The sequence below is a fragment of the Gamsiella multidivaricata genome (genome assembly GCF_025024155.1).
Source record: "Gamsiella multidivaricata strain RSA 2152 chromosome Unknown BC939scaffold_77, whole genome shotgun sequence".
NCBI classification, from domain to species: Eukaryota; Fungi; Mortierellomycota; class Mortierellomycetes; order Mortierellales; family Mortierellaceae; genus Gamsiella; species Gamsiella multidivaricata.
Window position 1 is genome coordinate 33,002 of NW_026251785.1, and position 24,176 is coordinate 57,177.

Below are 24,176 nucleotides of genomic sequence, written 5' to 3' on the forward strand. Positions count from 1 at the left end.
AAAACGCTACTGTCTTCTATTTGGGGCTCCCACCAAGAAAAGCAACAAGGGAAACGGATGCACTAGAATGAACGCGCAGAAGTTCCGTGTTAGACTAGTACTGTCTCTGTCTAGAACTTTTGATCGCAGATTTTGCATATCTGCTAACGAAAAATCTGGCTTAAAGAAAACTTTAGGTCTTGTCCCGGCACTTTAAGTTAAGGGAGGTTTGACTGTATACAAGTGTATGTCTAGCTGTTAAGAACTTGTTCACTAAAGGACGAATAGACAATCGCCGAGAAAGCCTGGAGCTCCTTGACCATCGCCAGACTCTCGACATACTCGTTCGGGACCCCGTTGATGATCAAATGCACCTGTCGTGCAACCAGCGGTAGAAGCGTCGCCAGCGGCACCTCCCGATCCACATCCTCATCGTCTTCAATCTCTTCGATCCCGCTCGTCATCCTTGGTGGGGATAGCAGGAAGGGATTGAACGTTGGTTGAAGCGCTAGGTTAAACCGTGCAAATGTTGTGGACACGGTCGATGTGAGGACAGTCGCAAAGTCGACACTGTCAATGAAATCCCGTGTCTCGTCCAGCAGATTACGAAGCACCGGGTCCACGATCAGATCGAATTCGTCCACACCGCCTGCCCTGAGTACCTCGCGTTCCTCTGCGGGGTCGTCGGGCAGCATGTATTCGCGCATGCTATGTGGTGTCAGTACAATGTAAAATATTGTTAATGAGAGAAATTCTTTCCAGCTTTAGTTTTAGGCGGCTCTAGGACGCCGACTTACTTGACAGGGACACGCTTGCCATTCTCCTCGGTGTACTCGAGTCGGGCGCGGATTTCGCCCAATAGATCTGAAAACTCCTTGGCATTGAACGTCCTCTTCAGTGAAATGCTATTTTTTCCCCCAACGTGAAGATCAAATCCAATTAGGACCACATTCCGCACAAAAAAAAAAATAAGCTCCTTTCAAATAATCGACAACGGCTTACCTTCCAACGACATCCTCAATAACCACTCGGACCTTCTCGCTCCATCGGCGCCATCCCTCGTGCAGGAGCCAGTAACTGAACGTCAGATACTTCTTCTCAGTTTGAAAGTCCAACAATCCGTTTGTCGAGGTCAGCGATCCCTTGGTCGAGGGCGATTCCATGCGGTAGGATGCGTCCGTAGTATTGGAGAGCGCCACCACCGAAGACACATATGTGAATCGGCCCAACAGGTTGAGTTGAACCTGAGTGAGCAGTGTCAAGAATGTGAGCGAGTAGAGCGCGGTGACAGTGCGAGTGAACGACATGATCTTGAGCTCGTTCCAGAGCTCCAGCTTGGTGCGGCGATCCATGGCTGCCTGGACCTCGTCCTTGATCAATACTGGTGCTGGTGCTGGTGCTGGTGCTGGTGCTGCTGATAGAAGGTCCGTTGAGGTTTCTTCGGCTGTGGCTGCTGTTGGGGCGGAATCCTTCTCCTCGGGTTGTGTTTGGATCTCGGGTGCTGATCCGTGGGCAGTTACTCCCTCGTCAGAAGCCTCCTTTGCGACGGTCTCGGAGGCGGTGTTGTCAGCCTCTGTTGTACCGCCGTTGACCTTGGACTGTTCTTCCGATTCATGCTGTGAATCAGGATTTTCTGTTCCTGACTCTTGTTCGTCCTTCTTTTCCGTAGCCTCTTCCGTCTGCCTCAGCTCCTCTGCGGCCTCGGTCTTTGGTTTCTCGCCGCTCTCATCGCCATTGGCATTTGTTTCAGCTGTTGTCGTAGTCGTGGCCATTGTCGCTGTCGCTACTGCTTCACCTTCTGCAGGTTTGGGTGGCAAGATCATGGAGCTGTCTGGTGTGGGCATGGGGGTCGAACGCTGGGACTTGGTCTGTTGCAATTTGACTGTGATCAGTTCAACATTGAGCTCATGAAGCAGCTGATCGCCAAGCGTAGGAAGGAGCGAGAGCACTGTGAAGACGCAATCCTGCTGATTCTGCTCGAACCGACGCTTCATGCTAAAAGTCAAGTTCCGACCGATCACATTTTCGCACGAGTTTGTGAATGAAAGAGCGGCAAATTTTAATTGATCCAGACAAAGAATATCGCATTAGTCAAAAGAAATGTGGGGATAAAGTAAAGAGGAAACAGTCGACATTTGAGCGTGGAAGACAACACGAACAACCAATTGAGCCAATTGAGCGTTACGACTTACTTTTCCTTTGCGGTCCGGTTGGCGGCACTCTTCTCCTGGAACTCGATCAGCTTGCTCTTGGCGTATTTGCCCATCAGGTAGATGCCGCCTGTCACTCCGGCAGTGACAGCCAGACCGCGACGGTGCCTGCTGACGAAGCCCTGGACTGCAGATATCATTAGTGGGAATCGTTCGTGTCCTGCAGACGGGAAGAGGTGAGAGGAATGGGCTAGGAGAGTGAATTAGGAATGTAGAGACAGAGGAATGATGAATGCGAGCGAGACGATTGGGGGAAAGGCTCTCCGGGTTTGATGGGTTGGTAAACTCTCATTCTCACGTGAGAATGGAGATCCCTTCGTGTCTGTTTTGACGCGCCGTAAGCTCTTATTATGAGGCGATGGGTGCCTTAGTCCTGCACCAATACTTGATATTACTGCCTATGACGCGCCGGCCAAAGTCGGCGCGTCTGATTACCGCGTAGTACCATGCGCCGCAAAAGATCGAAACCCCACGCGTCTTTGAGCATTCTATTCTCTGCAAGAATAAGAGCACGCCATATCCCTCCTGATGGGGGCTGTGCGACTGAAAAACACTTCCAGTTGCTCAAAGCGCCACGGCGCGTAAACGACCAACGCGTTGGATGATTGGGCGGAGGCGGCAACCTCCTGCAATCTAATATTACTGGCAAATCTGATTCTGATCCATGCCCTCTCAAAGTTGTTAGCTCCGTCCGCTAGCCCATTGTCAACTCTTCACTCCATTCCACCCCATTCGCCTCAAACTCGGTTCCTTACTCATTCACAACCACCATGGTCCGTTTAAAATATATTCCCACGCATGTGAAGGCCTTTACCTGCAAAAGAGCAACTACCAAACTTAAAATAAACTTGTCATATAATACATTGCTGCTCATAGGAAGTTCTACACGGACGAAAGAAAGAAAAGGTCGAGACAGTAGACCTGCTCAAGGCTTGGAAAGAGCGTAAGGATGTTCTCGTGGAGGAATATCGCGGCCTCAAAAACTCACTCAAGGAGATCGTAAGTCGATCTGAACCATGTCGTTGTCCTACAAAAACAAGTGCTGCTTCTCAAAAGTGGTCCGGGCACATTACTAACCATGTTTCGAACCGTCTTTGGTTCTGCAACTCTGCGGGGTAGCTTGACTCCAAGAGAAAAGATAGCGATGCACTTCAAATTACGGAAGCGCTTCTTCAAAAGAACCCTGACTATTACTCCATCTGGAATGTACGACGAACCATCCTTCTGGAAGGATTCCTGAATGACGCGTAAGCCGTCATTGCGTTAAAAGCAATGCAGATAGCATGGCGAATATAAAAGGTGTTTCTGGAGACAGCCAACAACAACGATGTCATATTTATCCCTGATCCAAAATAGGAACGAAGAGGCCGCCAACAAGATCTACAACAGCGAGCTCGAGTTTGTGGAAGGGATTCTGGAGCAGAGCCCAAAGTCGTATTCATTGTGGAACCATCGCCGCTGGTGTCTAGAGCATATGAGCCAGCCTCGCTGGGACAAGGAATTGGCCATGATCGACAAGCTCCTCGAGCTCGATGCTCGCAATTGTAAGACCCTGTTCGCCATTGGTCCTTGGTTTTGTGTCTCCTGGATGATAAGGGAGATAGCCTGAGTGATGTCATGCTGATAGCGCCTGTGTCTCCCTATAGTGCTTTGATGCGCATAGTAAACTGAGTGCTTGAAATTGCCACTAACTTGCTTGGCTGTCATCTTTTCTGCAACGTATAGTCCATGGATGGGACCACAGGAGATATATCATCAGAGAGCTGGATGCGCAGGACAAGGGTTCAAGCGGCAAAGTTCTCGAGCGCGCACAGTCGGAGTTCGACTTTACAACTACAAAGATCAGTCAAAACTCTTCCAACTACTCTGCATGGCACAACAGGGGCACTCTCCTTGGTAAGTTGGCCGAGAACATGACAGAAGAGGAAAAGATGGTCGCTGTTGACAATGAGTTTGATCTCGTCAAGAATGCCATCCACAAGGATCCTGAAGACCAGAGCGCATGGCTATACGGTCAATGGCTTATTGGAAAAGGTACAGTCGCCCTTTTTCGCCTTGGATATGAAAACCGATACGCTTTTGACAACATAAAACGCCTCAGTTATGGGCACTCCTCGCTAAACTCGGCTTTTTATTTATGAAATAGAGGAGAGGAGCGTCTCAATTCTGGGTGCTACCGTCATCTCATTCCATCCTCTGGAGGTCGTGGTTGCGTTTGATGAAACGGTCAAACTGCGTAATCCACCTACAGTCTCCACGATGTTCGACGAGATTCCAGTTCCACTTAAGGGAAAATGGAAGGCCACAGGAACAGACTCTACGGTCGGCACCCTTTGGATCTTTCAGCAGACAGCGGATACTGCATATGGACCGACAGTCGAGATTATCATCTTCGCAGACGACGTTATTCCCATGAAGACAGGAGGACGACTTGCTTCTGCCGTGTGCTTTGAACTGGAGACATCGCAGCAGAACCTACGTGAGATTTCTGGCCAACTAGGTCGACTGGCCATCGGAATGAACTTGATGTACGACGTTAGCAAGCGTATTGGATCTGTTCCACCCCCGGATGGCACGCTGGATCCTCAGAAAACGAACCGAAAATACCGGGTGACCTCGTTGACGACCTCAGATTCGCTTCAGGACAGAGTGGAATTGCTAGAGCGCGAGATTGCAGTGGTCAGAGAGCTTGTCGAGCTGGAACCAGATTGCAAATGTAAGAAGGGCGCCAAGATGTTTGCTACTTGATTCAAGGATACAAATGATGGCTTTATTCTGACGGGTGTAACTTTGTGCTGTCATACTGTAGGGCCGATCCAGATCCTTTCAAAGCTGCTCTCTGAGCTGCGAAAGACTGTCAGTATCCAGTCGTCACAAGCCAAGCAACTCGACGACGAGTGCATTGAACTGCAGGAAAAGCTGATCCTCATCGATCCTCTGCGCCAGGAGCGATATGAAGACCGCCGTAAGTCGTCCTTTTCTCATTCATTCAAGGCCCTCTGCAGACGATCTTCCAGCACCCAATGCCATTCTAACCACACATTTTATCATTATGATACTGCAGGCACACAGCTAGTCTTTGACCGTGAGACATCGCATATCATCAAGGACTCGAAACGCTTCCCCGAGATAGAGTTCGCAGATGAACAGCCGCAAGATATGGACCTCTCGATGCGTGGAATGACACACATCCCAATCTCGTCGTATTTGATGCATCTGCACACCCTGAACCTGGACTCAAACGAAATTACGTCGACTCGCTTCCTTCGTAACCTGATCCATGTGCGCCGTGTGATCCTATCCAATAACCTAATTAAGCGACTCGAGGGCATACAACACTTGCCGTGTATTGAGTTTTTGTCGCTGGAGAACAACCTGGTTGCCAAGTGGGAGGATGTAGTTGCAGGATTTATGTTCTGGCAAGAGGGCAAGCTGGGACAGACTGGAGGAAATGTCAAAGTCCTGCTAGGAAACAACGTTGTAGTCGAGAACGAGGGCGGTGAATATGTGCTGGAGAAGCGGTGGGAGGACGTGGGCGAAGTAGGAGTTGAGATCCAATGGCAGGCTGAAGAAGTACGATTGGAAGAGGAGACACTCATCGAGGCCGAGGGTACTGAAGCCATTGGGCACACGTTCCTGGAAGGCACTCGGCGCGTCAGCACTACCGTGGTCGAGTTTGATGCTGGCCATTGAAGGACCCCGATACATTGGAGTCTGTTGCTGTTGCATAGGTGCAATGCATACACAAATATATTCTTGTTGTCAAATATGCGTATTCTGACTGTTGTCTTCGTGGAAACATCCCTCGATCGAGCTGCTGCTGCTGTGTATGTATGTACCTTGGCCTCTGCTTGGTCCCTCTTTTAATTATTTTTTTGGCTGCGACTTTTGTCGTGTTAGAGTTGGGTCATGCCACCCAACAACTGCAACCTGTTCCTCAGTTATCTACCATGCATATCGCCGCAACATCGATTTACGTACGGCACCCTCTCAGCCTTGTTCCATCGAGGACAATGAACCCCTGCCTGGCGCTTGGCATGCGTAAAATTGGGGATGTTCTCCTGTCGATTCTTGGCCCCAAAACTGGCTGTTTCAAATGCAATGGGGCGATAGAAGATACCATCCATGTCAATACGCTGCGCTCTTTTCCCTTTGGCTATTCCTTTCCATTGTTTGGTCATCAATATCGCTCATTGTGCTCCATCCAACTCGTGGAGCAATCACGGCTCTCCTGATGGAAATGCCTGTGATAATACATTGCATTCCGGCTATGGGTTATTGCGGATCAAAGGCGGAAGGCGAAACGTCAGAGCTATAATTGAGGGACCGAATTCGGGAGCGCTGAAGACCCCGCTAGGGAGCTCAGGCGAAGACAAGGAGTAGTAGAACGCATTGGACTAGGCTTGGGCCCAGGCTATTTTTTTATGGTCCTTATATCCAATGGCTCCATGGCTCAGATATGGGCACATGGTGCGCAAGCACAAGAGCGGGCAGGCGGTGATGACATGACATGACATATCAAGCAGAGCTGAATATTATGCTACTTACTACTACGCCCGAATGCTAAGGCAGGTTTTCCATGACAACAGTAATAGAATGAAGAGCTTGCCCCTCCTCTTTAGGAGCCAGAGGGCAAACGGAACAAAGAAGGCAATAATGTTCATCCGCTCTGTAGTATGTGTTGGGTTGTAAAAGGGTTGCCGTGTATTCTATCATCTATACCATCGACACTCATTAACGACCGACTCTCTTTTGTTTGAATACAATCACATTCCAGCTCTTCTGCCCAGCTCATTCAGTCATTACCCAACAACACCAGTCAGTTCGACTTCTCATTCCTCTCCTCGCTTTTTGCATTCCTCCCATTCCTCACAGAAACCATTCCCCCTCTCTCCCTCCCTCCCTCCCGTTAAGTTTCTCAGGCACAGCAAGTTAATTGGCCAGTCCTATCACCCCTGTTTCTCGTTTATTTCGTTTATTTCGTTTATTTCGATTAAGCATTTTTTCACACAAACCTCCGCAATGGACAAAATTTCGTCATCGAACTACCCGCTGCCCTCTCCCAAAATGGTCAGGTCCAACCTGCCCGAAGAATGCCTTGTCATGATTTTCCAGCATCTGCGTCATGACCGGTCCACTCTCCATGCTCTCCTTCAAGTGGACCACCAATTCTTCCGCTTGGCTGTCCCCGTTCTCTACAGATCCCCCTTTCGATTACTTGAATCCAAAGCAGAGTCATGGTCGTGGGTCGAGAGAACACAGCGACAGGTTCTCCTGCTGCAATTGTTTATGCGTGCTGTCCAGATCAAGCAATCAGATCGATTAGAGGGCAAATATGCACTGAGGCAGCGGCGAATGCAGCAGCAGGATAGAATGGACAACGATAACGATATCTACCCGCACCGGATCAGCACTCACACTAAAGATTCTTGCGACAAAGACAAAAAAAAGGCCAAGGACAGCAGCAAGGCTGGAACAGAGACGGTGAAAGGGGATGATCCTGCAGAGGAGAAACAGCAGCTGACCAGGTCCTTGCGCTTCAGCACCACGCTCTCGAAGAGGAGGAAACAGCAGTGGTGGTCCAAGAGACGCACCTCCACGTCCCCATCTCCGTCCCCATCTCCGTCCCCATCCCTGTCGTTCGGTCAATCATTCTCTCAGCCATCTATTTCAAAAAAGGAAAGCAATCTTACTGATGTCCCTGGGAAGGTTCAGGAAGGTCGACAGACGGGACTAACCCTTTTTCGCGAACACACACCTGCAGCCGCATCATCAACGGCAACACAAACGCCCACGACAACAACAGCAACGACGACTAATGGTCTCTCTGATTCATCTGCTCAGCAAACAGCCAAGCAACGACAACAGCAACAGGCTTCAACTGTATATGTCTCTCTGGATGGTAGCACGCAATCTACGGATCTATTTATGTCGATCCCTGGAGAGTATCACAGCCAACCCTGGCGCAGCAATCTACAGAGTGACCCGTTCCCGAAACCCAACCTTCTAGATTGGGGGAGCCGCCAATCAAGAGACCAGCGCCATGTCAGTATCTATCTTGGTCCATCTCGGATCTCTGACACGTGCGAGCACAGTGACTCTAACGACACACCTGCAAGCGACGATCCATTTTTTCTAGGGGAAGCCTCAGACAGTTCGCTCACAGATGAGGAGGACACGGACCACTATGACCGCCATCAGTTTTCTGCAGACTCTACGGACATCGAATACGACTATGATGCCCAGCACGAGGACTCGTTTGTGGAGACAATCTTTTCGCCAGGACTCACCACTCTTGACCCTCAGCTTGGTCCTTTCAGTCCGAAAAAAGATAATAGCGGCACTAGAAACTGGGCGCAGACACTTCAGCAGCGGCTAGGCAGCATCAGCGGAAGTAATGACGGTGGCTACAGCTGTCAGGAGTCGGCATCCGCCATGGACACACGTTTGATGACTGACTATTTGGCCTACTATGTCGAGCACGACCATCCGCGGCTGGCGCGAGTTCTCCCCTCCATCTTTCCCAATCTTCCTGCAGAGAGCTTTGACCAACTGCTTACATCAAAGGTACCCTCTGCAGCCGCTCCGTCTTCAGAAGGATCCTCATCCCCGAGTCATCCTATGCTCAGTATCTTTCACTCGCTCCAGCAATCGCATAAGACCGCCCAGAACCTAGAGAGGGCGCACTCGGCACACATCCGAGTGGAAAGGGATCTGCTACACCATTCTCCACAGAGAATCAGGACACTCTCACTGTCGGCATCTCGGATCCAAGCTATTACTCCTCCACCGCAGCGCCACCCTCTTCCCTCGAAGACTGGGTCTCGGTCGATGCTACCAGGCCGACTTACTGTATCGCCGTTTTCATCGTTAATGTCTCTCCTTTCCTCGTCACCGTTCTCAAAATCCTCGACCGCCCCTGTATCTTCGGCCTCATCGTGGCACTCCTCCGCGTCAACCTCGACAGTGTTCTCGTCCCTGTCAGACCACTCTACTACGCCATCCTCCATTTGTGCGGGTTCATCCTATTCATGGACGGGTGTACCTTCGCTTAGCAAGCTGAACCGCCTTTATCGGGTCGAGCTGTACGACATTCATCACGATTTTGATGTCGAGGCCGTCGTCAGTTTCTTTACGCTGCATGACAGGACCTACGACACTATTCGAGAGGTCAAGGTGGGTGGACCAAACGATCTTGGACGATGGAGCCATCCAGGAGTAATCCAGATCCTACAGGCCCTGAGGACTGTCAAGCTGCTGGACATGATCGAGTGGAGGGAGGCGACAAAGTACTTGGATCAGATCCCGACTCGACATTTGGAGACGCTGCTCTTGGGGAATGTGCGGATGACTACGATACAGGGCTCAGACTCAGTGACCATGTCCAATGCGAACAACGACGACAACACAACTAGCAATACGGCAAATGAGGAGGAAGAAGACGAAGAAGGACAACAACATCCACAGATTCAGGCTTTACAGCGATGCAGACAGCTCCGGGAGCTACGGATGCCAGTACTGATCGATGGTCTCTTCGAATGGGCCGTTCAGGAGCGTCAGCATCGAGTCGAGTCGATCTCCCCCTCCACATGCCCAAGCCCACGTGTCTCTCGAACCTATGCATCATTCCACTACCTCAGAGAGGATGATCCTAGCCCCGTGCGACTGGAGAACGTTCACTTGAGCGGGACGAGCACTGGCCCGCTGATCTCGACGTTGATCCATGTGGTCGATGCCTTTCGGGATTCGATCCAGGTGTTGCAGAGCACCTCGTGGATGGATTCGACCGAGACACTGTCCTGCTGCCTGAATCTGTCTTGGACGTGGTGTCTGCCGCAGCTGCAGGTGTTGGATCTGCAGGGCGAGATTGCGTTTCGGTTTCGGATTCAGACATTGCAGCACTGTTCGATGCTTCGGGTATTAAGGCTGTCGCTCCCACATTCAGTGTTGCGGTCATCGACTGCGCGATCTGTGGTTGCAACGGGGCAACATGATGATGACGATGCTGCTGCTGCTGTTGATGTGCATCCTTTGACGAGCGGCGTGGCATGCGAACGTAGAGAACAGCCGTTGTGCTCTCTTGCAGACTATTTTGGTCGTCAAGTCAGCCCTATCCCGTCACAGTGCAGCAGCGTTGTTAATGGTAACAACAGCAGTACGCCCTTTCAGAGGCTACAGGAACTCAAGTTAGTCGGAGATTGGGGTCTGACGGATGAGTCGCTGCTAGGAATTGCGGATGCGATGCCAAGACTAACACGGCTGTCGCTTCTGCGGTGTGATAATGAAGCACTGACAGCCCAAGGGTTAATCCACGCGTTGCCGAGTCTGCGACAGCGACCGCAAGAGCAGGAAAGAGTATATCGGTGTCGGGTTAGGTGGTTGCAGGTTAGCAAGGGTTGGCAGGGTGAGCTGGAGGCAGCATTGGCGGATCGGGACAAGTATAAGGACCTTGTGGATGCGGTGGAGGGAGGTGTGTGTCCACTTGAGATCGCCTATCAGTACTAAAAATAAAATGAGATAGTGGGCGTAATAGCTGCTTTCATGAGTACAAAAAAATTTTGTGTATTTTTTTTTCTCAGGAAGAAAAAAGCCTTTTTTCTCTCTCTGTAATAATGAGTAGCGCAGAGAATGGCGGAAGTGAAGAAAATAAAAATAAAAACGAGACGAGACAAAAGAAGGATGTAGGGAAAGAAAGGAATGCGGGAGAAGTAATTGATCGCTCCTCATGCAGATTATATTTTGCTATGCTCATCGCGTGTGGGCATTCAATCGCTGTTTAGGTTTATAAATGAGTTTAGTTTGATTCGATTGCGTGAGCTAAATCTAAATAGAGTGTGCGAAAAAGAGTCTCGTTCAACGCAGACGATCATTATCCAAAGAAGAGGATAAGAATGAGGATGAAGATGAAGACGAGGATGAGGATGAGGCTGGAGTAGCTTACTATATAGAAAGTGCATGTCATTCTCAGCCCCTCCTTTTCTCAATTATTACTATTGTCTATCGCGACAGCCCTGCTAGGCTGTCGTTGCAGCCAAGTAACTGGGGGATGAAACAAGCAAATCCAGGGCAGTAATATAACTTGTTAGGTGCGGTTTCACTCTATTACTGATAAAGAATAATTCATGTCCCCTCCCACACATTCACACTCACACACTCACACACTCTCACTCAAGCTCATCCATGCAAGTGTGCATGTGTGTGTATATAAGCGAGACACTGGGCCGCTCAGTCCCTATCCCCGCCTTCAGTTCGCCCCGTCCAGCCCAATTGCTCTCTTCTCCTTCTTCCCCCTCTTCTCCCTCTACTCTTTCTTCTCCCTGCTCATCTTTCTTTCTCATCAGTCCTGTCCCCTCATCGCCCCTTCACTCCCTTCACCTCATCCTCATTCCTCATTCCTCGTTCCTCGTTCCTCATTCCTCATTCTTCATCTCTTTCCTCCTCGACTCTTTCCTTGTAAAGGAAATAAAAGGCTGCGTGCTCTTCCTTCCTTAATTCCTCTTCCTGAAGCGAACTCTTCCTTTTTAATATAATTTGTTTTTCATTGCCACCATCACCCCCTCCCTCTATCACTCCCTCTCTCACTCACTCAAACTCACTCAATGGATCCACACAGCAGCAGCCATCATATCCACATCGAACAACTCGATGATGACCACGACCACATCCGTTACGCCTACTCCTCATACTCTGAGGACTCCCTCGAGTTCAACGACGAAACCGGACTCGACCGACTCAACCGTCTCAGTAACACCAGCACTCTCGTCGGTGGAAGCAGCCCCCCTCCTTCCCAGCACCAACAGCACCCATACTTATTCAACCCCTCATCCACCTCCACCTCCTCCTTCTTCGCTACCGATATCAAAATGTCATCTTCATCATCCGACTCAACCCTGTCAGAACAACCCAAGCGAGGGCTCTGGTATCGCCTCACCCACTCTGAATCCGGTCGGCTCGCCTGCGCCTTCCTCTACTTCTTCTTCGTCTGCATCGCCATGGCCTTTTGTAATCAACTCTCAGACCATCGCTGGGTCGAGACTGCCTACACGAAGGTTCTCTTGCGCGACCGTGGATTTGATGTGATTGCAGCTCAGGCTGATATCCAGCCCGCCAATACCTTCGTGATGACCTCGGTCGTCTTTACGGTGCTAGGGATTGGCATGATTTGTCCTAATTGGACTACGCGAGCGATTGTGTTGAGACGAATCCTCTGGGTGATTGGAACACTGAGCGTGTACAGGGCCATGACACTCTCAGTTACGACGCTGCCGACACCGAAGGAGGAATGCCGTCCGAGTTTGAAGACGGGTTTCTGGGAAATGTTCATTGTTGCGTTACAGATGATTCCCGGTACGGTCGAGGCCTGTACGGACGATATCTTTTCAGGACACACCGTTTTCATGTAAGCCTGGTTTTTTTTTAGTTATTTGTTTGATCGGTAGTAATTTTAAGACAGCAAGCAAGATTGTATGGCATGTTCGTTGATGCAATTGTGGGTTGGCTGCCGCGTTGCAGTGAAAAAAGGGGGGAGGGGGAGGAGGGAGGAGAGAATACCCCCTCTTTATCATGACAAGATTGTTGGATGGCGCAGACGAGAGTTTGGCGAGAGTGGAATGTCAACATGCATCTTAATTTTTGTTGCTTTCAGCGGCCGCGATAAAAGCAACAGAGACTGAGGGAAAGCAAGAGACAATTGTATGCTATGGCACATGTGTACATGGACATGAGTATATTTTTATGGTGCAAGAGGTGCATGGTGGACATGGAAGACGGAAGATGGAGGGCGTGCAGATTTCTTTGGTCTTTTGTTTTGAAGCATTCCATTGGTTTTTTCATATGGGTTTCTGCATTATTATTTTTCAGCATGTGGGGGTGGGGGTGGGGGTAAGTGTGCAAGCGTTTATGCGTATGGTTCGTTTGTGAAAGAGGTTAATGGCAATAAGGTAGCGTGGTCAGCATGCTAAAATAAGTTAGACATAGGGGCAAATGAAGGACAGGGGCTAGTGGAGTGGCAACAGACGCCACAGAAGACCAATGTAGGGATGGCGCGTGAGTTGTACAGACACTCTCAACCACAAACACACACAAAAGCAAACACACATCTAGAAGGGCCATCAGATGTTATTCGTGTGCGAATGATTGGTCGGTCTCTTTTCGGCTGCAGTGTAGTGCTCTCATTTCTTGTCCTTCTTATGGTTTTTCCCTCTCTCGCCATTTAATGCTGTTAATGTAATCCTAAAAGCAATCCTGACCTTATTGCTTCATTTTACTTTATCACTCATAGGGTATCCTGCGCAATCCAGTGGCGACTCTACTGCAGGAACAAGTGGATCACCTATTTTTCTTACCTCTACATCAGCGTCGGTCTCTACTTCGTTGTCGCCACCCGTCTACACTACACCGTCGATGTCGTCCTCGCCGTCTTCATCACCTTCGCGGCCTGGTCCCTCTATATCGGCATGGTCGATGTTGTCATGGAGCATGAGTACTTTGGCATCCAGAGTCACCACGAGAAATATGCTGTCTTCGATAGCACCATTGCCGAGTACGAGTTCATCCAGGAGGAGGACGATGAGGCGATTCGCAACGCTGGAACGGCCACTCTACGCACAAGAAGACGACAGCTCGAACACATGATGAACCGCCTTCGCGGACCCCGCATCGGATACGGTCAGGGCGAGTACGATCGTGTTGCATTCTTGCCCAAGCAATTCAATCTGTGGCTGAAAGGATTGGTCCGGTGGTGCGATGGGTTGGATCTTCGCATGCGTCCTCTGGAGGGTGCATCAAAGGGTACCTCTCGTTGGGAGGAATTAGTGGTACGTTACCGCTCAGAGCAGGTCTCGGGAGGTGACTCTCGCGCACGAATGTACAGAAAAATGAACGAGGGAGTGGAGGATGAGGTAGATGAGGACACGATGGTCCGCAGTGAGATGGTCCAAGTGTATCGTGCTCACGAGTGTCCAGAGCAGCAGCAGCAGGGACGCTGGCGCTCATTGCCACTGCGCCTTACCTCTCCACGACAGCGCAAGGCATCCCTGAAGGAGGAAAAGGACGGAAAGGCAGATCGTGACAGGTTCGTTTTCAGCTCTTTAGCTTGTCTGCACGCCACGCAATATTTCATTTTTCGGCGTTTACTAACCACTTTTTCCTATCTTCAATCTACATCTTTACAGTAAATGGCGCGTATTAAAAATCGCAGCCATCATTATTGTCAACGCCATCCTCTTAATCAAAATTGCTCAAGCTATCGAGAACGGAGCACCTCCCCCACCGCCACAACACTGGACCAAGGACATGGAGTCCTATTCTGGAGGTTCTATCAACAATGGAACCATAGATGCAGCAACTGTAGCTCCCGAGTATAATCAGCCACAGGAGCTTCGCCGGGGAGAAAACCAGGAACACCGGGAGCAAGCATACAGCGCAGTGATAGTTGAGGAGGAGGAAGGAGGAGAGGATCATTATCGTCGCCGCGGAGATCATCACCATATGCGTCGTCGAGAGGTCAGGCACCATAAGGAGCGCTCCCATGTGCGAGACTGGGAGCCAGAAGGCGCTATCTAGAGACGGCATCAAAGAGTTTATTTCCAGCCTGACTGGTTCGTCCTAGAAAGTTGCCATAGTCGTATTCGGTTCTGTACATACACCACTGCCATTCGTCGCCATTTATTTATAGTCATATCTCCTGTATATTACCCCATTTTTCCTAATTAAAAAATCAAGCAGTAAAAGGACTTGCGAAGCCTTTCGGCATTGGGCAATGGATAGCACGTGATAAGCGCACGGCATATCGGTATATAGCAGAGAAGCAGGCGAAATTTTGTCCCCTCTCTCGAATTCGAATAGTTCTCGCAAAGAGTTAAATCGCACTTTTCGATACAGAAGGTGCGTACACCCATCCATCCATCCATCCATCTATCCTATGCGTTCGTCCATCGATTTTAACCAACAGTCAGCATACGGAGCCAAGGAACCATTGGAGTGATTCGACGCATTTGAGTAGCATGGCGAAGAAAGAAACCAAGGAACGACATATTTGCTTTCTAGCGACATTCAGATCATCCGATTACAATCGTGCTGGCGGCTTTATGAACGAAACACTATCCGGCTTTTACAGGAACCATTGGACACCACCAGGATATACCTGTCTCCTAATCAGCAAGCGTGCAGTGATTCTAATCCAACTCACTTTTTGGTCTTATAGTCACCATGAAGTACCTCGCTGCCTACCTTTTGCTCACCCTCGGTGGTAACGCCACCCCCTCCGCCAAGGACATCACCACCCTCCTCGGCACCGTCGGTATTGAGGCCGAGTCTGAGCGTATTGAGTCTTTGATTGCCCAGCTCTCCGGCAAGGACATCAACGAGGTACGGATAAGGTCGCAAACTGAAGAAGGATTTACGAAAAGGAGTACAGGATAGGGAAATCAGGCGAAGCAAGCATAAACGAAGGCGTTGAGTGAAGACATTGCAGGAGCATGAAGCAATATATCAGGAATCGGCGACTATTTTTAAGCAAGAAGGATCTGGCGACTGCAAGGTGTTGTCGGCGAAACCTTTTGTTTTAGACCGTGAAGCGAACGGCAGTCAACAGCAACACAGAATACTTTTCAACAACCCTTTAAACACTCACCGGGAAACGATATCATCTTTGGAAATAACATCCACTGTTATCTCAGGCTCAGTTTCCTAATCCTACCACATCTTATTTGTATCTTTCTTTTTGAATTAGCTCATTGCTGAGGGTACCTCCAAGCTCGCCTCCGTCCCCAGCGGTGGTGCTGCTGCTGCCCCCGCTGCCGGTGGTGCTTCCGCTGCTGCCACTGAGGAGAAGAAGGTGGAGAAGAAGGAGGAGCCCAAGGAGGAGTCCGATGACGATATGGGATTCGGTCTTTTCGATTAAACCGTCAATGGTTTGCTCCGCTTTTGAAATGATATTCTCCATTACAACGATCACCCATGCGCCTCTGCAGGGTTCTTCTATCTGGAATAATAATAAACAAAAACGGGGGTCTCCCTATGGCATCCTTTCACAAAAAAAAAAAAAAGACTTTTCGCAAGTATGGCGATGAGCAAGGAACAGAAGGATGAATATTGTTTATGACTATGGAGTAGAATATTATACAAGATGTAGAACTGTGCGACTACTTCCGCTCTTTGAGTCGGGTGCTGACAAGTGTCCAGAACATGGCAATGAAGAGTACGATGAACCCAACCAGGATAATCATATTCCTCCAATACCCGCCCAAGTCAAATCCAAACAGCTTCTGCAAGATCAACGATCCAGGCACATTAAACGCAACACCCTGGATCGTATCAATCAATTTTGAAGTCGCTACCTCGTTCACCGCCAAGGCCTCGAATCCATACTTGAACATCGACAGGTACTGGATCCAGGTCAGGGCCGCAGGGATGTTGCCGGAGTTGATCATGAACCCTCCAAATAACATCATGAATAGCATCACGATCGATGACGCCAACGATGCTACGCCGGTGGTGCGGACGCCTGCTGCAATGACCAGGCAAAAGAGTGCGGTTGCGACGTTGAACAGCACGAGGATCAGCAGGAACTTGAAGAACGTCTCCACGACTGGGGAGAGACCAATCATGAAATAGGAAATGCAGCCCATAAAGAGCGAGGGGATGATGCGTAGAGGGATTAGATCGAAGAGCAATGTCGAGATGATAAACGGTGTCGGCGGATAGTAACCATTCGAGCGCTCCTTGATGAACAGCGTCCGAATGTCCGTGAATGCGCCCAGGGCAGAGATACTGCTGAAACCGAGAAGAGCAAGCATGAAGAACAGTGAACCAGCACGGTTCTGGAAGCCTGCCAGGTTCATGGGTACTTTAAAATAGAGTCCGCCAATAAAGATACCCAAAATGATCGACACCGCCAGATGAAGCACCAGTAAGGACTTGTCGCGGATCAGGGTCTGGAAGTTGCGCTTCATAATCACACGGAGTTGGGTGAGGAAACTGGTTGAGTAAACGGTCTTTTGGCGCTTAGCGGTTACACTGTCCGAGAGCGATGGTGTTGACGAACCCGAAGACCCTGTGTCTTCTATCCGCACTGCGGTCTCGTGCGGCGATGGCTCGATCCATCTTAGTGTGATGTCGCCGGAATCAGTATGGCTGTTATTGCTGTTGCTGTTGTTGTTAGCACCTACTGCACGCCGTGAGACCACATTTCCGGAGACGTAGGTCTGATGTGCAGACGACACACCATCCTTTTCATATTCGTTGCCCTCAAAGGCCTTGGCCTTGTTAATCAGGTCCTGATCCATCGCAATATCCAACAAGTAATCCGCGATGTTGTAGTTGGCCGGACAAACCAGATCCCGTCGTCGAAAGTACTCCGCTGCCGTGCTTGTAGCTCCAAAATAAAGCGCCTCGCCCTTGCTGATAACAAGGGCCTGATCGAACATGTGAAAGATATCCGAGCGAGGCTGGTGAATCGTTAAAATGACCGTCGTAGTCTTGCTAGCCGCCAATTTACAGAGTTGCTCAACCACCATATGGGCACTGTATGAATCCAGACCAGAGGTTGGCTCGTCCAGGATCAGGATCGGAGGGCGCGTGATCAGTTCTAGCGCAATCGACACTCGACGCTTCTCGCCTCCAGAGATACCACGCGATGTCACATTGCCGATCCTTCGGTTGGCGCAGTGTGTCAAGCCCAGCATCTCAATGACCTCCGCAACACGCTCATGGATTTGGTAGACCGGCATCGCCTCCGGAAGACGCAACATGGCCGAGAACAGCACGGCCTCATACACAGTCTGGGTCGGAGGCAACGTATCCTCCTGATCGACAAATCCAACTGCCCGACGAATATCGCTTTCATGAGCCTGCTTGCCATTCAACAGAATCTGACCCGCCACCTTTCCGTCCTTGCGTTTGCCCGCCAGAATATCCACCAGCGTTGATTTACCCGCCCCAGAGGGACCCATCACTGCCAGGACCACACCTGCGGGGGCTGCACCCGAGATACCATTCAGGATCTGTAATCCATCCTTGTTGAGCGTGTACCCCACATTGCGGAACTCGAGCGATGCGGCCTCGGTGTTGAGTGTGTAGGGCGTGCGGCTGAGAATCAACTGGTTTCTGCGAGCGACCGCGCAAATGACGATCAACAAAAGGATCAAAGCACCCAGAATCGCCAGGCAAGCAATCACACCCGGTGCCATCGTCGCCTTGACGGTCGTGACCGACGACTGCATCTCGGACGGGAACACACACTCGCCCATATCACAGTCAACCATTTTCAAACCCGTCGGGAAGAATCCTGCTAGATCCGCAATAAAGAAGTCGCAATCCTTACTGCCATGTGGACACGTCAGCGAGAACGGTCCATGGAGAGAATCGATCGTATCGCCCAATGTAATGACCGGCCCAGGGATCCCTCCACACATCAACGTGGGCGTGATACAATTGCATTTGAGCACTGGACAATCCCATTTGGTCTGCACGACTCCATTCTGCTCGGTGGTCGCGAGGGTACAATTGGGGGCATCACAGAAGAACTGCTCCGCCTGTCCCAACCATAACTGGGCATTCACACTCTTGTTAACGGAATTGAGATCGAGCGTGAGGGTGTAGTTTCCAGGGAAGAAGCCCGTAAGCTCGGGGGCGCGGACTGCGCAGGACATGAAAGAGTCGTAATAGACCTCGGGATCCTTATTGCAGACCATGTTCTCGTTGCCGAGGAAGGATGTGCGAGAGGGTGGTTTTGACTGGCACCCAGCATCTGTCTGACAGACTATGTGAATAAGAAACCAAAAAAAAAAACGGTCAGCTTCAACGGTCTGTGTCACCTCCATTGCAAGGAGACAGGTATGCAAAGAGTATCGCTACCATTGCAGTTGAATCCGCCGAATCCGTCGTCGCACTTGGAACAGCCCGTGTTAGGAGGAGCTGTAGGTCGTTGTGAAGGGTCGGTCAAGGGCGACCCACAGGCCAAGAGGCTGCAGTCGTTTCCACCAAACCCTGGCATACAGGTACACATCTTGTTTGAGCAGACACCATTGTTTAAGCAGCCCTAATATGATATCCAGTAAATTGAAATAAGAGGGACTATCAGTTGTTTGTTTGTCTGTTTGTTTGAAAAAAGCGACCTGTCCATGGTGACGAAAAGGTGTGCAGGTTTACCTTGGGAGAGCTAGAACAGTCGTACTGGGGCTGACAGACTGCTGGTGAGGGGGTCGCAGTAGAGGTGACAGTGGCAGTAACGGTTGAGGTGGCAACAACGGTTGTGGTTATAAGAGTGGACTGTGCCGAGATCAGACCTGCGACAGCCAATGCGACGACTGTGCCTGTCAACAGCCGCGACAATATCCTCCAGCGCACTGGCACCGGCACTGGCATTGTCTGTTGGGGAGAAGGCGAAACCTTAAATGCGGAAGGAAGGGCCTTGCGGAGGGGAGACAGGAAATGTTGAATGGAAATAACAGTTCCTGGCCAGCAGACAGGAATGAGACAAGGCCGGAGATGGGATGTTGATTGCAGAGAAAGGGAATGAGCGTTGAGGAGGAAGGAGAAGATTGAGCAGGGAGGGAAGCGGAGAGATGGACAAGGGAGCAATTCAGTTGAAGCAAACAAACAAGCAAACAGGAGCAATGGCGGGTGGATAAAATGGATGGCGAGAAGATGAGGGGAGGATGGGCAGATAACACACACACTTCACACAAACACATGCTATATACCTTCCTTCATATTCATCCCCCCTCCGATCTATTACAACATATGCCAAGCGTCAGATGTGAGGAGACGACTACGCAGTCTGGCCTTCTCCTACGCCTGCCTCGCGCAGTCTCTTCGCTCTTGGTGGGAGAAATTACAGGATCCAAGGGGACAGGACCACCGGGACGACGAATAGGCCAAACAGAACGGAGAACGAAATGGCTCTCGCACCTTATGCCATGTCCACCCCTTTCAATTGGACCCTGGATGAGCTCTGCTCAAGTGCTGCATTTGGGCTTATACATCAAAGATACGCACGCGGATAGACATATTTGACAGATCCTCTAAAAAATGTGCACTGCATGTCCACGCAGTTCCCTCCACTCCTCCTCCTCCTCCTCCTCCTTCACCTTACCTTCATCATTGGTTGCGCCTCAAGTGGGATGATCTCCGCTTTTTTGTTATTTACTCGCATTGTTTGTCAACACTTACCTGATACATCTCAACAGCCTTCCGTAGTCCTGGATTCAATTCCTGAAATGCATATCGTATGTTGCACAGTCCGCGTTTGGACCCTTGGTTTACAACGAACGCTTAAAGAGATGCATGGAAAGTTTTCATTTTATTTAAGACGACAACTACGACGGCTATGTCTCAATCTCCACAGATGTCCGCGGCAGCGGTTGTGCCTCAACAGTCTCTGGACGACTAGCCACAATCCTCCGCCGCAGTGCTGGATCCATCTCCAGCTCCAAGCTGGCAACTCCTCCAGTAAGCTGGAGCAAATGATCCAAGCACCGCAAGATCTTTGTCTCGAGCTGCCCACGATACTGGAATTCTCCAAAGTCGTGTTCTTCCTGCTCCTCATCCAGACGTTGGACCGCCGTCATCAGAACCTGCACCATCTTTCGGAGCATGGTCTGGTCACCATACTTGGCGCGCGTCTTGGGCACTGTCAAGGCTGCGCACGCGTTGATTCGGACTTTAAAATTCTTGCTCTGCTGAATAGCGTGTAGAAGCGCGTCGTAGACGTCTTTTGTCCACGACACCATATCAGAATCTAGGGCATAACTTGTGCCAGCCGTCGACCCAATCGGAAAGTCCGGGTTCAGTAGTACATTTTGCATCGCGTAACAGGCATTCCAGCGACCCTATTGCAAAACACAGAAACAAAAAGTCCGATTTTAAGCAAAGCCTGACCTGGTGTCAAATTATGTCAAGCGTCATGTTGCCCATTAAAAAAATCATTCATTACCTTGAGAGAACCTTGCTCCATGTACTTGATTAGTGTGTACACGCCATCCTTGACTAGGCTATGTCTCTCGCGCTCTAATATGCCCTGAAATGTCACACGAAGCAATCCTCCGATCGCGCGAATCCCATTCGACTTCAGCTTCTCATGGTCTTGACATATCAACAATGCAGTTTTCATGATTTTCGTCCACAGAGCCAGTGTCAGCAGCTCATCCAGCACACGTTCCTGTTCACTAGTCTTCAGCAGCACCAAGGAATCACACAGGTTGCCGACAGCCCAGCTGGCCCTGACCCGGACATTGAGATTGGGGTCCTGGCAGAGGCCCAAAACAGCGCTTGCCATGTCCGATGCATGCGTGCTGTCTTCACGGAGCGAGGGAAACAGGATGAACACTCCGATTGCACGGCAGGCTGCAGCTCTCGCAGTTGCATGTTCGTCTACTGCCGTACCGAGCACTAAGGACATGATTAGCATCTCGAGACGGTCCTAAAGAATATGTGCGGCATGAAGAACTGTTGTTAGTATTTCTAAAGATACCCAGAACCGGATTCAATGGAACGCCCTCTACACATACAGGCAGACCATTAAAGGCATTTGAAGATAGGTGCGAGATGCAGTCGCATCCTAGGGCTTTAATGGCTGGACTCTCTTCCGCAAACGCCTTGAGAATATGTCTCTCCATCACATCCTTCCACCATTCGGACGTCTATTATCACAACAAATGCCATTAGTAAACCCTGAAAAAATCATGACATCGCAAGACATTAAAAAAAAAGAAAGAAATCAGGTAACTGTCAAGGAGCTAATAAGCCAAGCGTACCAGAGGATCTAGTGCCTTTACGCCTGATTTGGAATACTCTTCCAAGAACAAAAGGCCTGCGGAGCGAACTCTGATGTCCTCTGAATTATGTCCGCTCGCTAGTGCTTCATCGAGTCGAGGCCATACTTCTCTAATCACTTCAAAATGAAACTGGGCGATGGCTCGTAGCGTACTCCAGCCCTCGATACGAACTATCGCACCAACATCTGGAGCCTCAACGAAAATTAGGAGGCGGGATAAGAAATCTAACGGGTCACTGTGTAATACACTGGAGCGCGCAAAGACGTTATCCCGCACGTCTCTTTGCGCAGAAGTGTTGCTCATCAATGTTGTCAGAAAGAATAGTGTTGCTGCCTGGAGACCAGGCTCTTTTTTTTTTTTTTTTTTTTTTGGCAAACATGAATGATCTGTGTTAGTAACAAACTCTCAGATTTTCAATGCATCGGTCAATGAGAAATCTCGAGGTACTTACCATTAGAGTCCAGAAACTTCTCGATAGACCTCAGCAAGAGGAGAGACAGCCCTGGTATCATCTTTTCGTACGAGCAGTTGGCCACGATCGTCGAGCAGCACTTGATCACCTGGATCGTGATATTTTGGTCCAGAGAGCCGTCCACACCGTCCATGGCCAAGGCCATACCAACATGCATCTCTCTTGTCATCAAGCCGACCCTCTCTGAAAGGGCAAGCAAACCAGCATGACTCTTTGCTCCCGACAGGCCAGTTTTTTCTTCCGCCATCGCAAGGTACTGCTTTGAGCTCTCTACGATGTTTCCAAGCACGACGCAGGCTGCAGAACGCACGCTAAGGATCGGATCATACGCGATCAAACCGACGAGAGATGAAGACCTATACGTCCCTGCCATCATCGGTGTGAAAGTGGAGCTCGTCAAAAATTTTGGCCAGTGTGGCTGAAGCTGCTTTGGGGCCGCCCGTGCGAGGGCTTGTAGACATAGAAGGGCGTTAAGTCGTACTTTGCCGTCATGTTGCCTCCTTTGAGTTTGGTGCAGGCCTGACTCCGAGTCGGAATATTCAGAATCCGACGATTGTAGGCTTCGGTAGGACGTATGTGGCGATTCAGAAATGTCCTGTAGCTGTGAAGTGTTGCTGAGACCGCCTGTAAATTTGGTGGAGGGTATAATGTTGTTCGGGGTGAGATAGGGCGATCGCTGGATAATGCCGGCGTTAAAAGCGCTCGAGAATGAGGAGGCAATTGGTTGGTTGATCCAATTTTCGGATGTAAAGAACATGAATCGACAGATAACACTAATGATGGGCGGTATAGATCGCGTCGCAACATTTCTGTCCTCCTGCAGTAGAAAGTGTAGCGCCCTGAGTGCGGAACTAATAAGCTGTGAAAGAAGGAAGAGCACTGGTTAATACCTAATTCTGGTATACTGGTCTCTTTGAGGAGATCGACTCAACAGGACCTTTGCTAAAGGGCATATCCGCATGTATTATCTACCTTGCGTTCTGATCCACGATCCTTGCGCCGTGCTGTACTCAGTGGTCCCGATATTGAGGAGGGCTCGAGTTGAGATATCGCCGTGAGGTTTGACAGAAGCACCTCGTACATCCGTTCATGGAATGATGAGAATAATGTACCAGTCTTGTGCACCAGATTGGCCATACAGTTGAGAGCCATGCGCCGTAGTTCATATTCGTGCGACCTTGTGTTTCCTCCTACAGCAACGATCATCTGGAATAGGTCTTGAAGCGACTATAGGAAAGGACGAAGATCAGCCTCAATTCTGCAAAGGCATTAGCCATTGACATCCATGGGAACGCTAAATATCGTCGTTACTTTACATCCTTCACATATGCTCCTTTCTCGAATAGAACTGCGCTTAGGGCACGAAGGATGTCGATTCTTGCGCGCTCAAAGGTCTCGGTCAAGAGGTTGTTGATGTTGACGTTACTCTTCTTGGTCTCCTTGTCCTTGCATTCCTGTAACTCCTCGTATCTCAATGCAGCTAGGAAAAAACCGCACAGGATGTCTATGATGTGCCTATTTGAGCCTTCTGGTGGTAGTGGCTAATATTGTTGATCTGAGAGGTAAGATATACGCGAAGATGACAGATCTTTCTGCGCCTTGAAACTGAATTGCGCTTTCCCATTACCTTGACCAGATCTTGGTTGAACAAAGCGAAAACAACCTTAGAAAGTATATCCACATCCTCCGATGATCTAGCTGACAGCGCCTGACATGCAACGACAAGTTTTTTCTGAG

The 24,176-nt window shown here is 49.9% G+C and overlaps 9 protein-coding genes across 9 annotated transcripts; 6 read left to right on the top strand and 3 right to left on the bottom strand.

Annotated features, from left to right (window-relative positions):
- Positions 1-229: 229 nt before the first annotated feature.
- Positions 230-2,330, bottom strand: BC939DRAFT_463454 (Peroxin-3; the record flags this gene model as incomplete). The annotated part of the gene is given in 5 exon segments (XM_051557235.1): positions 230-687; positions 777-884; positions 982-1,372; positions 1,385-1,974; positions 2,172-2,330. Coding segments are annotated over 5 exon segments (1,705 nt in total), but the record flags the coding sequence as incomplete, so codon positions are not given.
- Positions 2,331-2,898: 568 nt separating this feature from the next.
- BC939DRAFT_463456 (uncharacterized protein) lies at positions 2,899-6,082 on the top strand. The gene is made up of 8 exons (XM_051557236.1): positions 2,899-2,962; positions 3,066-3,188; positions 3,309-3,436; positions 3,546-3,733; positions 3,915-4,223; positions 4,336-4,905; positions 4,999-5,154; positions 5,254-6,082. The coding sequence occupies exons 1-8, from the start codon at positions 2,960-2,962 to the stop codon at positions 5,880-5,882; spliced, it is 2,106 nt and encodes a 701-aa protein (XP_051408285.1). The 5' UTR covers positions 2,899-2,959; the 3' UTR covers positions 5,883-6,082.
- Positions 5,992-6,995, top strand: BC939DRAFT_463461 (uncharacterized protein). The gene is made up of 3 exons (XM_051557237.1): positions 5,992-6,276; positions 6,738-6,856; positions 6,960-6,995. Exons 1-2 carry the CDS (start codon positions 6,023-6,025, stop codon positions 6,754-6,756), a joined length of 273 nt encoding a protein of 90 aa, XP_051408286.1. The 5' UTR covers positions 5,992-6,022; the 3' UTR covers positions 6,757-6,856; positions 6,960-6,995.
- Positions 6,900-10,932, top strand: BC939DRAFT_463463 (uncharacterized protein). The gene has a single exon (XM_051557238.1). The coding sequence runs from the start codon at positions 7,212-7,214 to the stop codon at positions 10,692-10,694; it is 3,483 nt and encodes a 1,160-aa protein (XP_051408287.1). The 5' UTR covers positions 6,900-7,211; the 3' UTR covers positions 10,695-10,932.
- A 397-nt stretch (positions 10,933-11,329) lies between these two features.
- BC939DRAFT_463465 (uncharacterized protein) lies at positions 11,330-13,033 on the top strand. Its single transcript, XM_051557239.1, has one exon. The coding sequence runs from the start codon at positions 11,789-11,791 to the stop codon at positions 12,590-12,592; it is 804 nt and encodes a 267-aa protein (XP_051408288.1). The 5' UTR covers positions 11,330-11,788; the 3' UTR covers positions 12,593-13,033.
- Positions 13,034-13,444: 411 nt separating this feature from the next.
- Positions 13,445-14,981, top strand: BC939DRAFT_296977 (uncharacterized protein). The gene is made up of 2 exons (XM_051551339.1): positions 13,445-14,262; positions 14,363-14,981. Exons 1-2 carry the CDS (start codon positions 13,646-13,648, stop codon positions 14,751-14,753), a joined length of 1,008 nt encoding a protein of 335 aa, XP_051408289.1. The 5' UTR covers positions 13,445-13,645; the 3' UTR covers positions 14,754-14,981.
- Positions 14,982-15,025: 44 nt separating this feature from the next.
- On the top strand, positions 15,026-16,092 carry BC939DRAFT_487864 (60S acidic ribosomal protein P2; the record flags this gene model as incomplete). The annotated part of the gene is made up of 3 exons (XM_051559365.1): positions 15,026-15,074; positions 15,394-15,557; positions 15,922-16,092. Exons 2-3 carry the CDS (start codon positions 15,399-15,401, stop codon positions 16,090-16,092), a joined length of 330 nt encoding a protein of 109 aa, XP_051408290.1. The 5' UTR covers positions 15,026-15,074; positions 15,394-15,398.
- BC939DRAFT_463471 (uncharacterized protein) lies at positions 16,003-19,848 on the bottom strand. Its single transcript, XM_051557240.1, has 3 exons — positions 19,341-19,848; positions 19,047-19,230; positions 16,003-18,951 (listed from the first exon to the last, which is right to left on the bottom strand). Exons 1-3 carry the CDS (start codon positions 19,554-19,556, stop codon positions 16,334-16,336), a joined length of 3,018 nt encoding a protein of 1,005 aa, XP_051408291.1. The 5' UTR covers positions 19,557-19,848; the 3' UTR covers positions 16,003-16,333.
- Positions 19,849-20,442: 594 nt separating this feature from the next.
- On the bottom strand, positions 20,443-24,069 carry BC939DRAFT_297143 (armadillo-type protein). The gene is made up of 8 exons (XM_051551340.1): positions 24,067-24,069; positions 23,751-23,980; positions 23,412-23,666; positions 22,419-23,298; positions 21,947-22,314; positions 21,701-21,832; positions 21,127-21,612; positions 20,443-21,022 (listed from the first exon to the last, which is right to left on the bottom strand). Exons 3-8 carry the CDS (start codon positions 23,643-23,645, stop codon positions 20,519-20,521), a joined length of 2,604 nt encoding a protein of 867 aa, XP_051408292.1. The 5' UTR covers positions 23,646-23,666; positions 23,751-23,980; positions 24,067-24,069; the 3' UTR covers positions 20,443-20,518.
- Between the last annotated feature and the right edge of the window lie 107 nt (positions 24,070-24,176).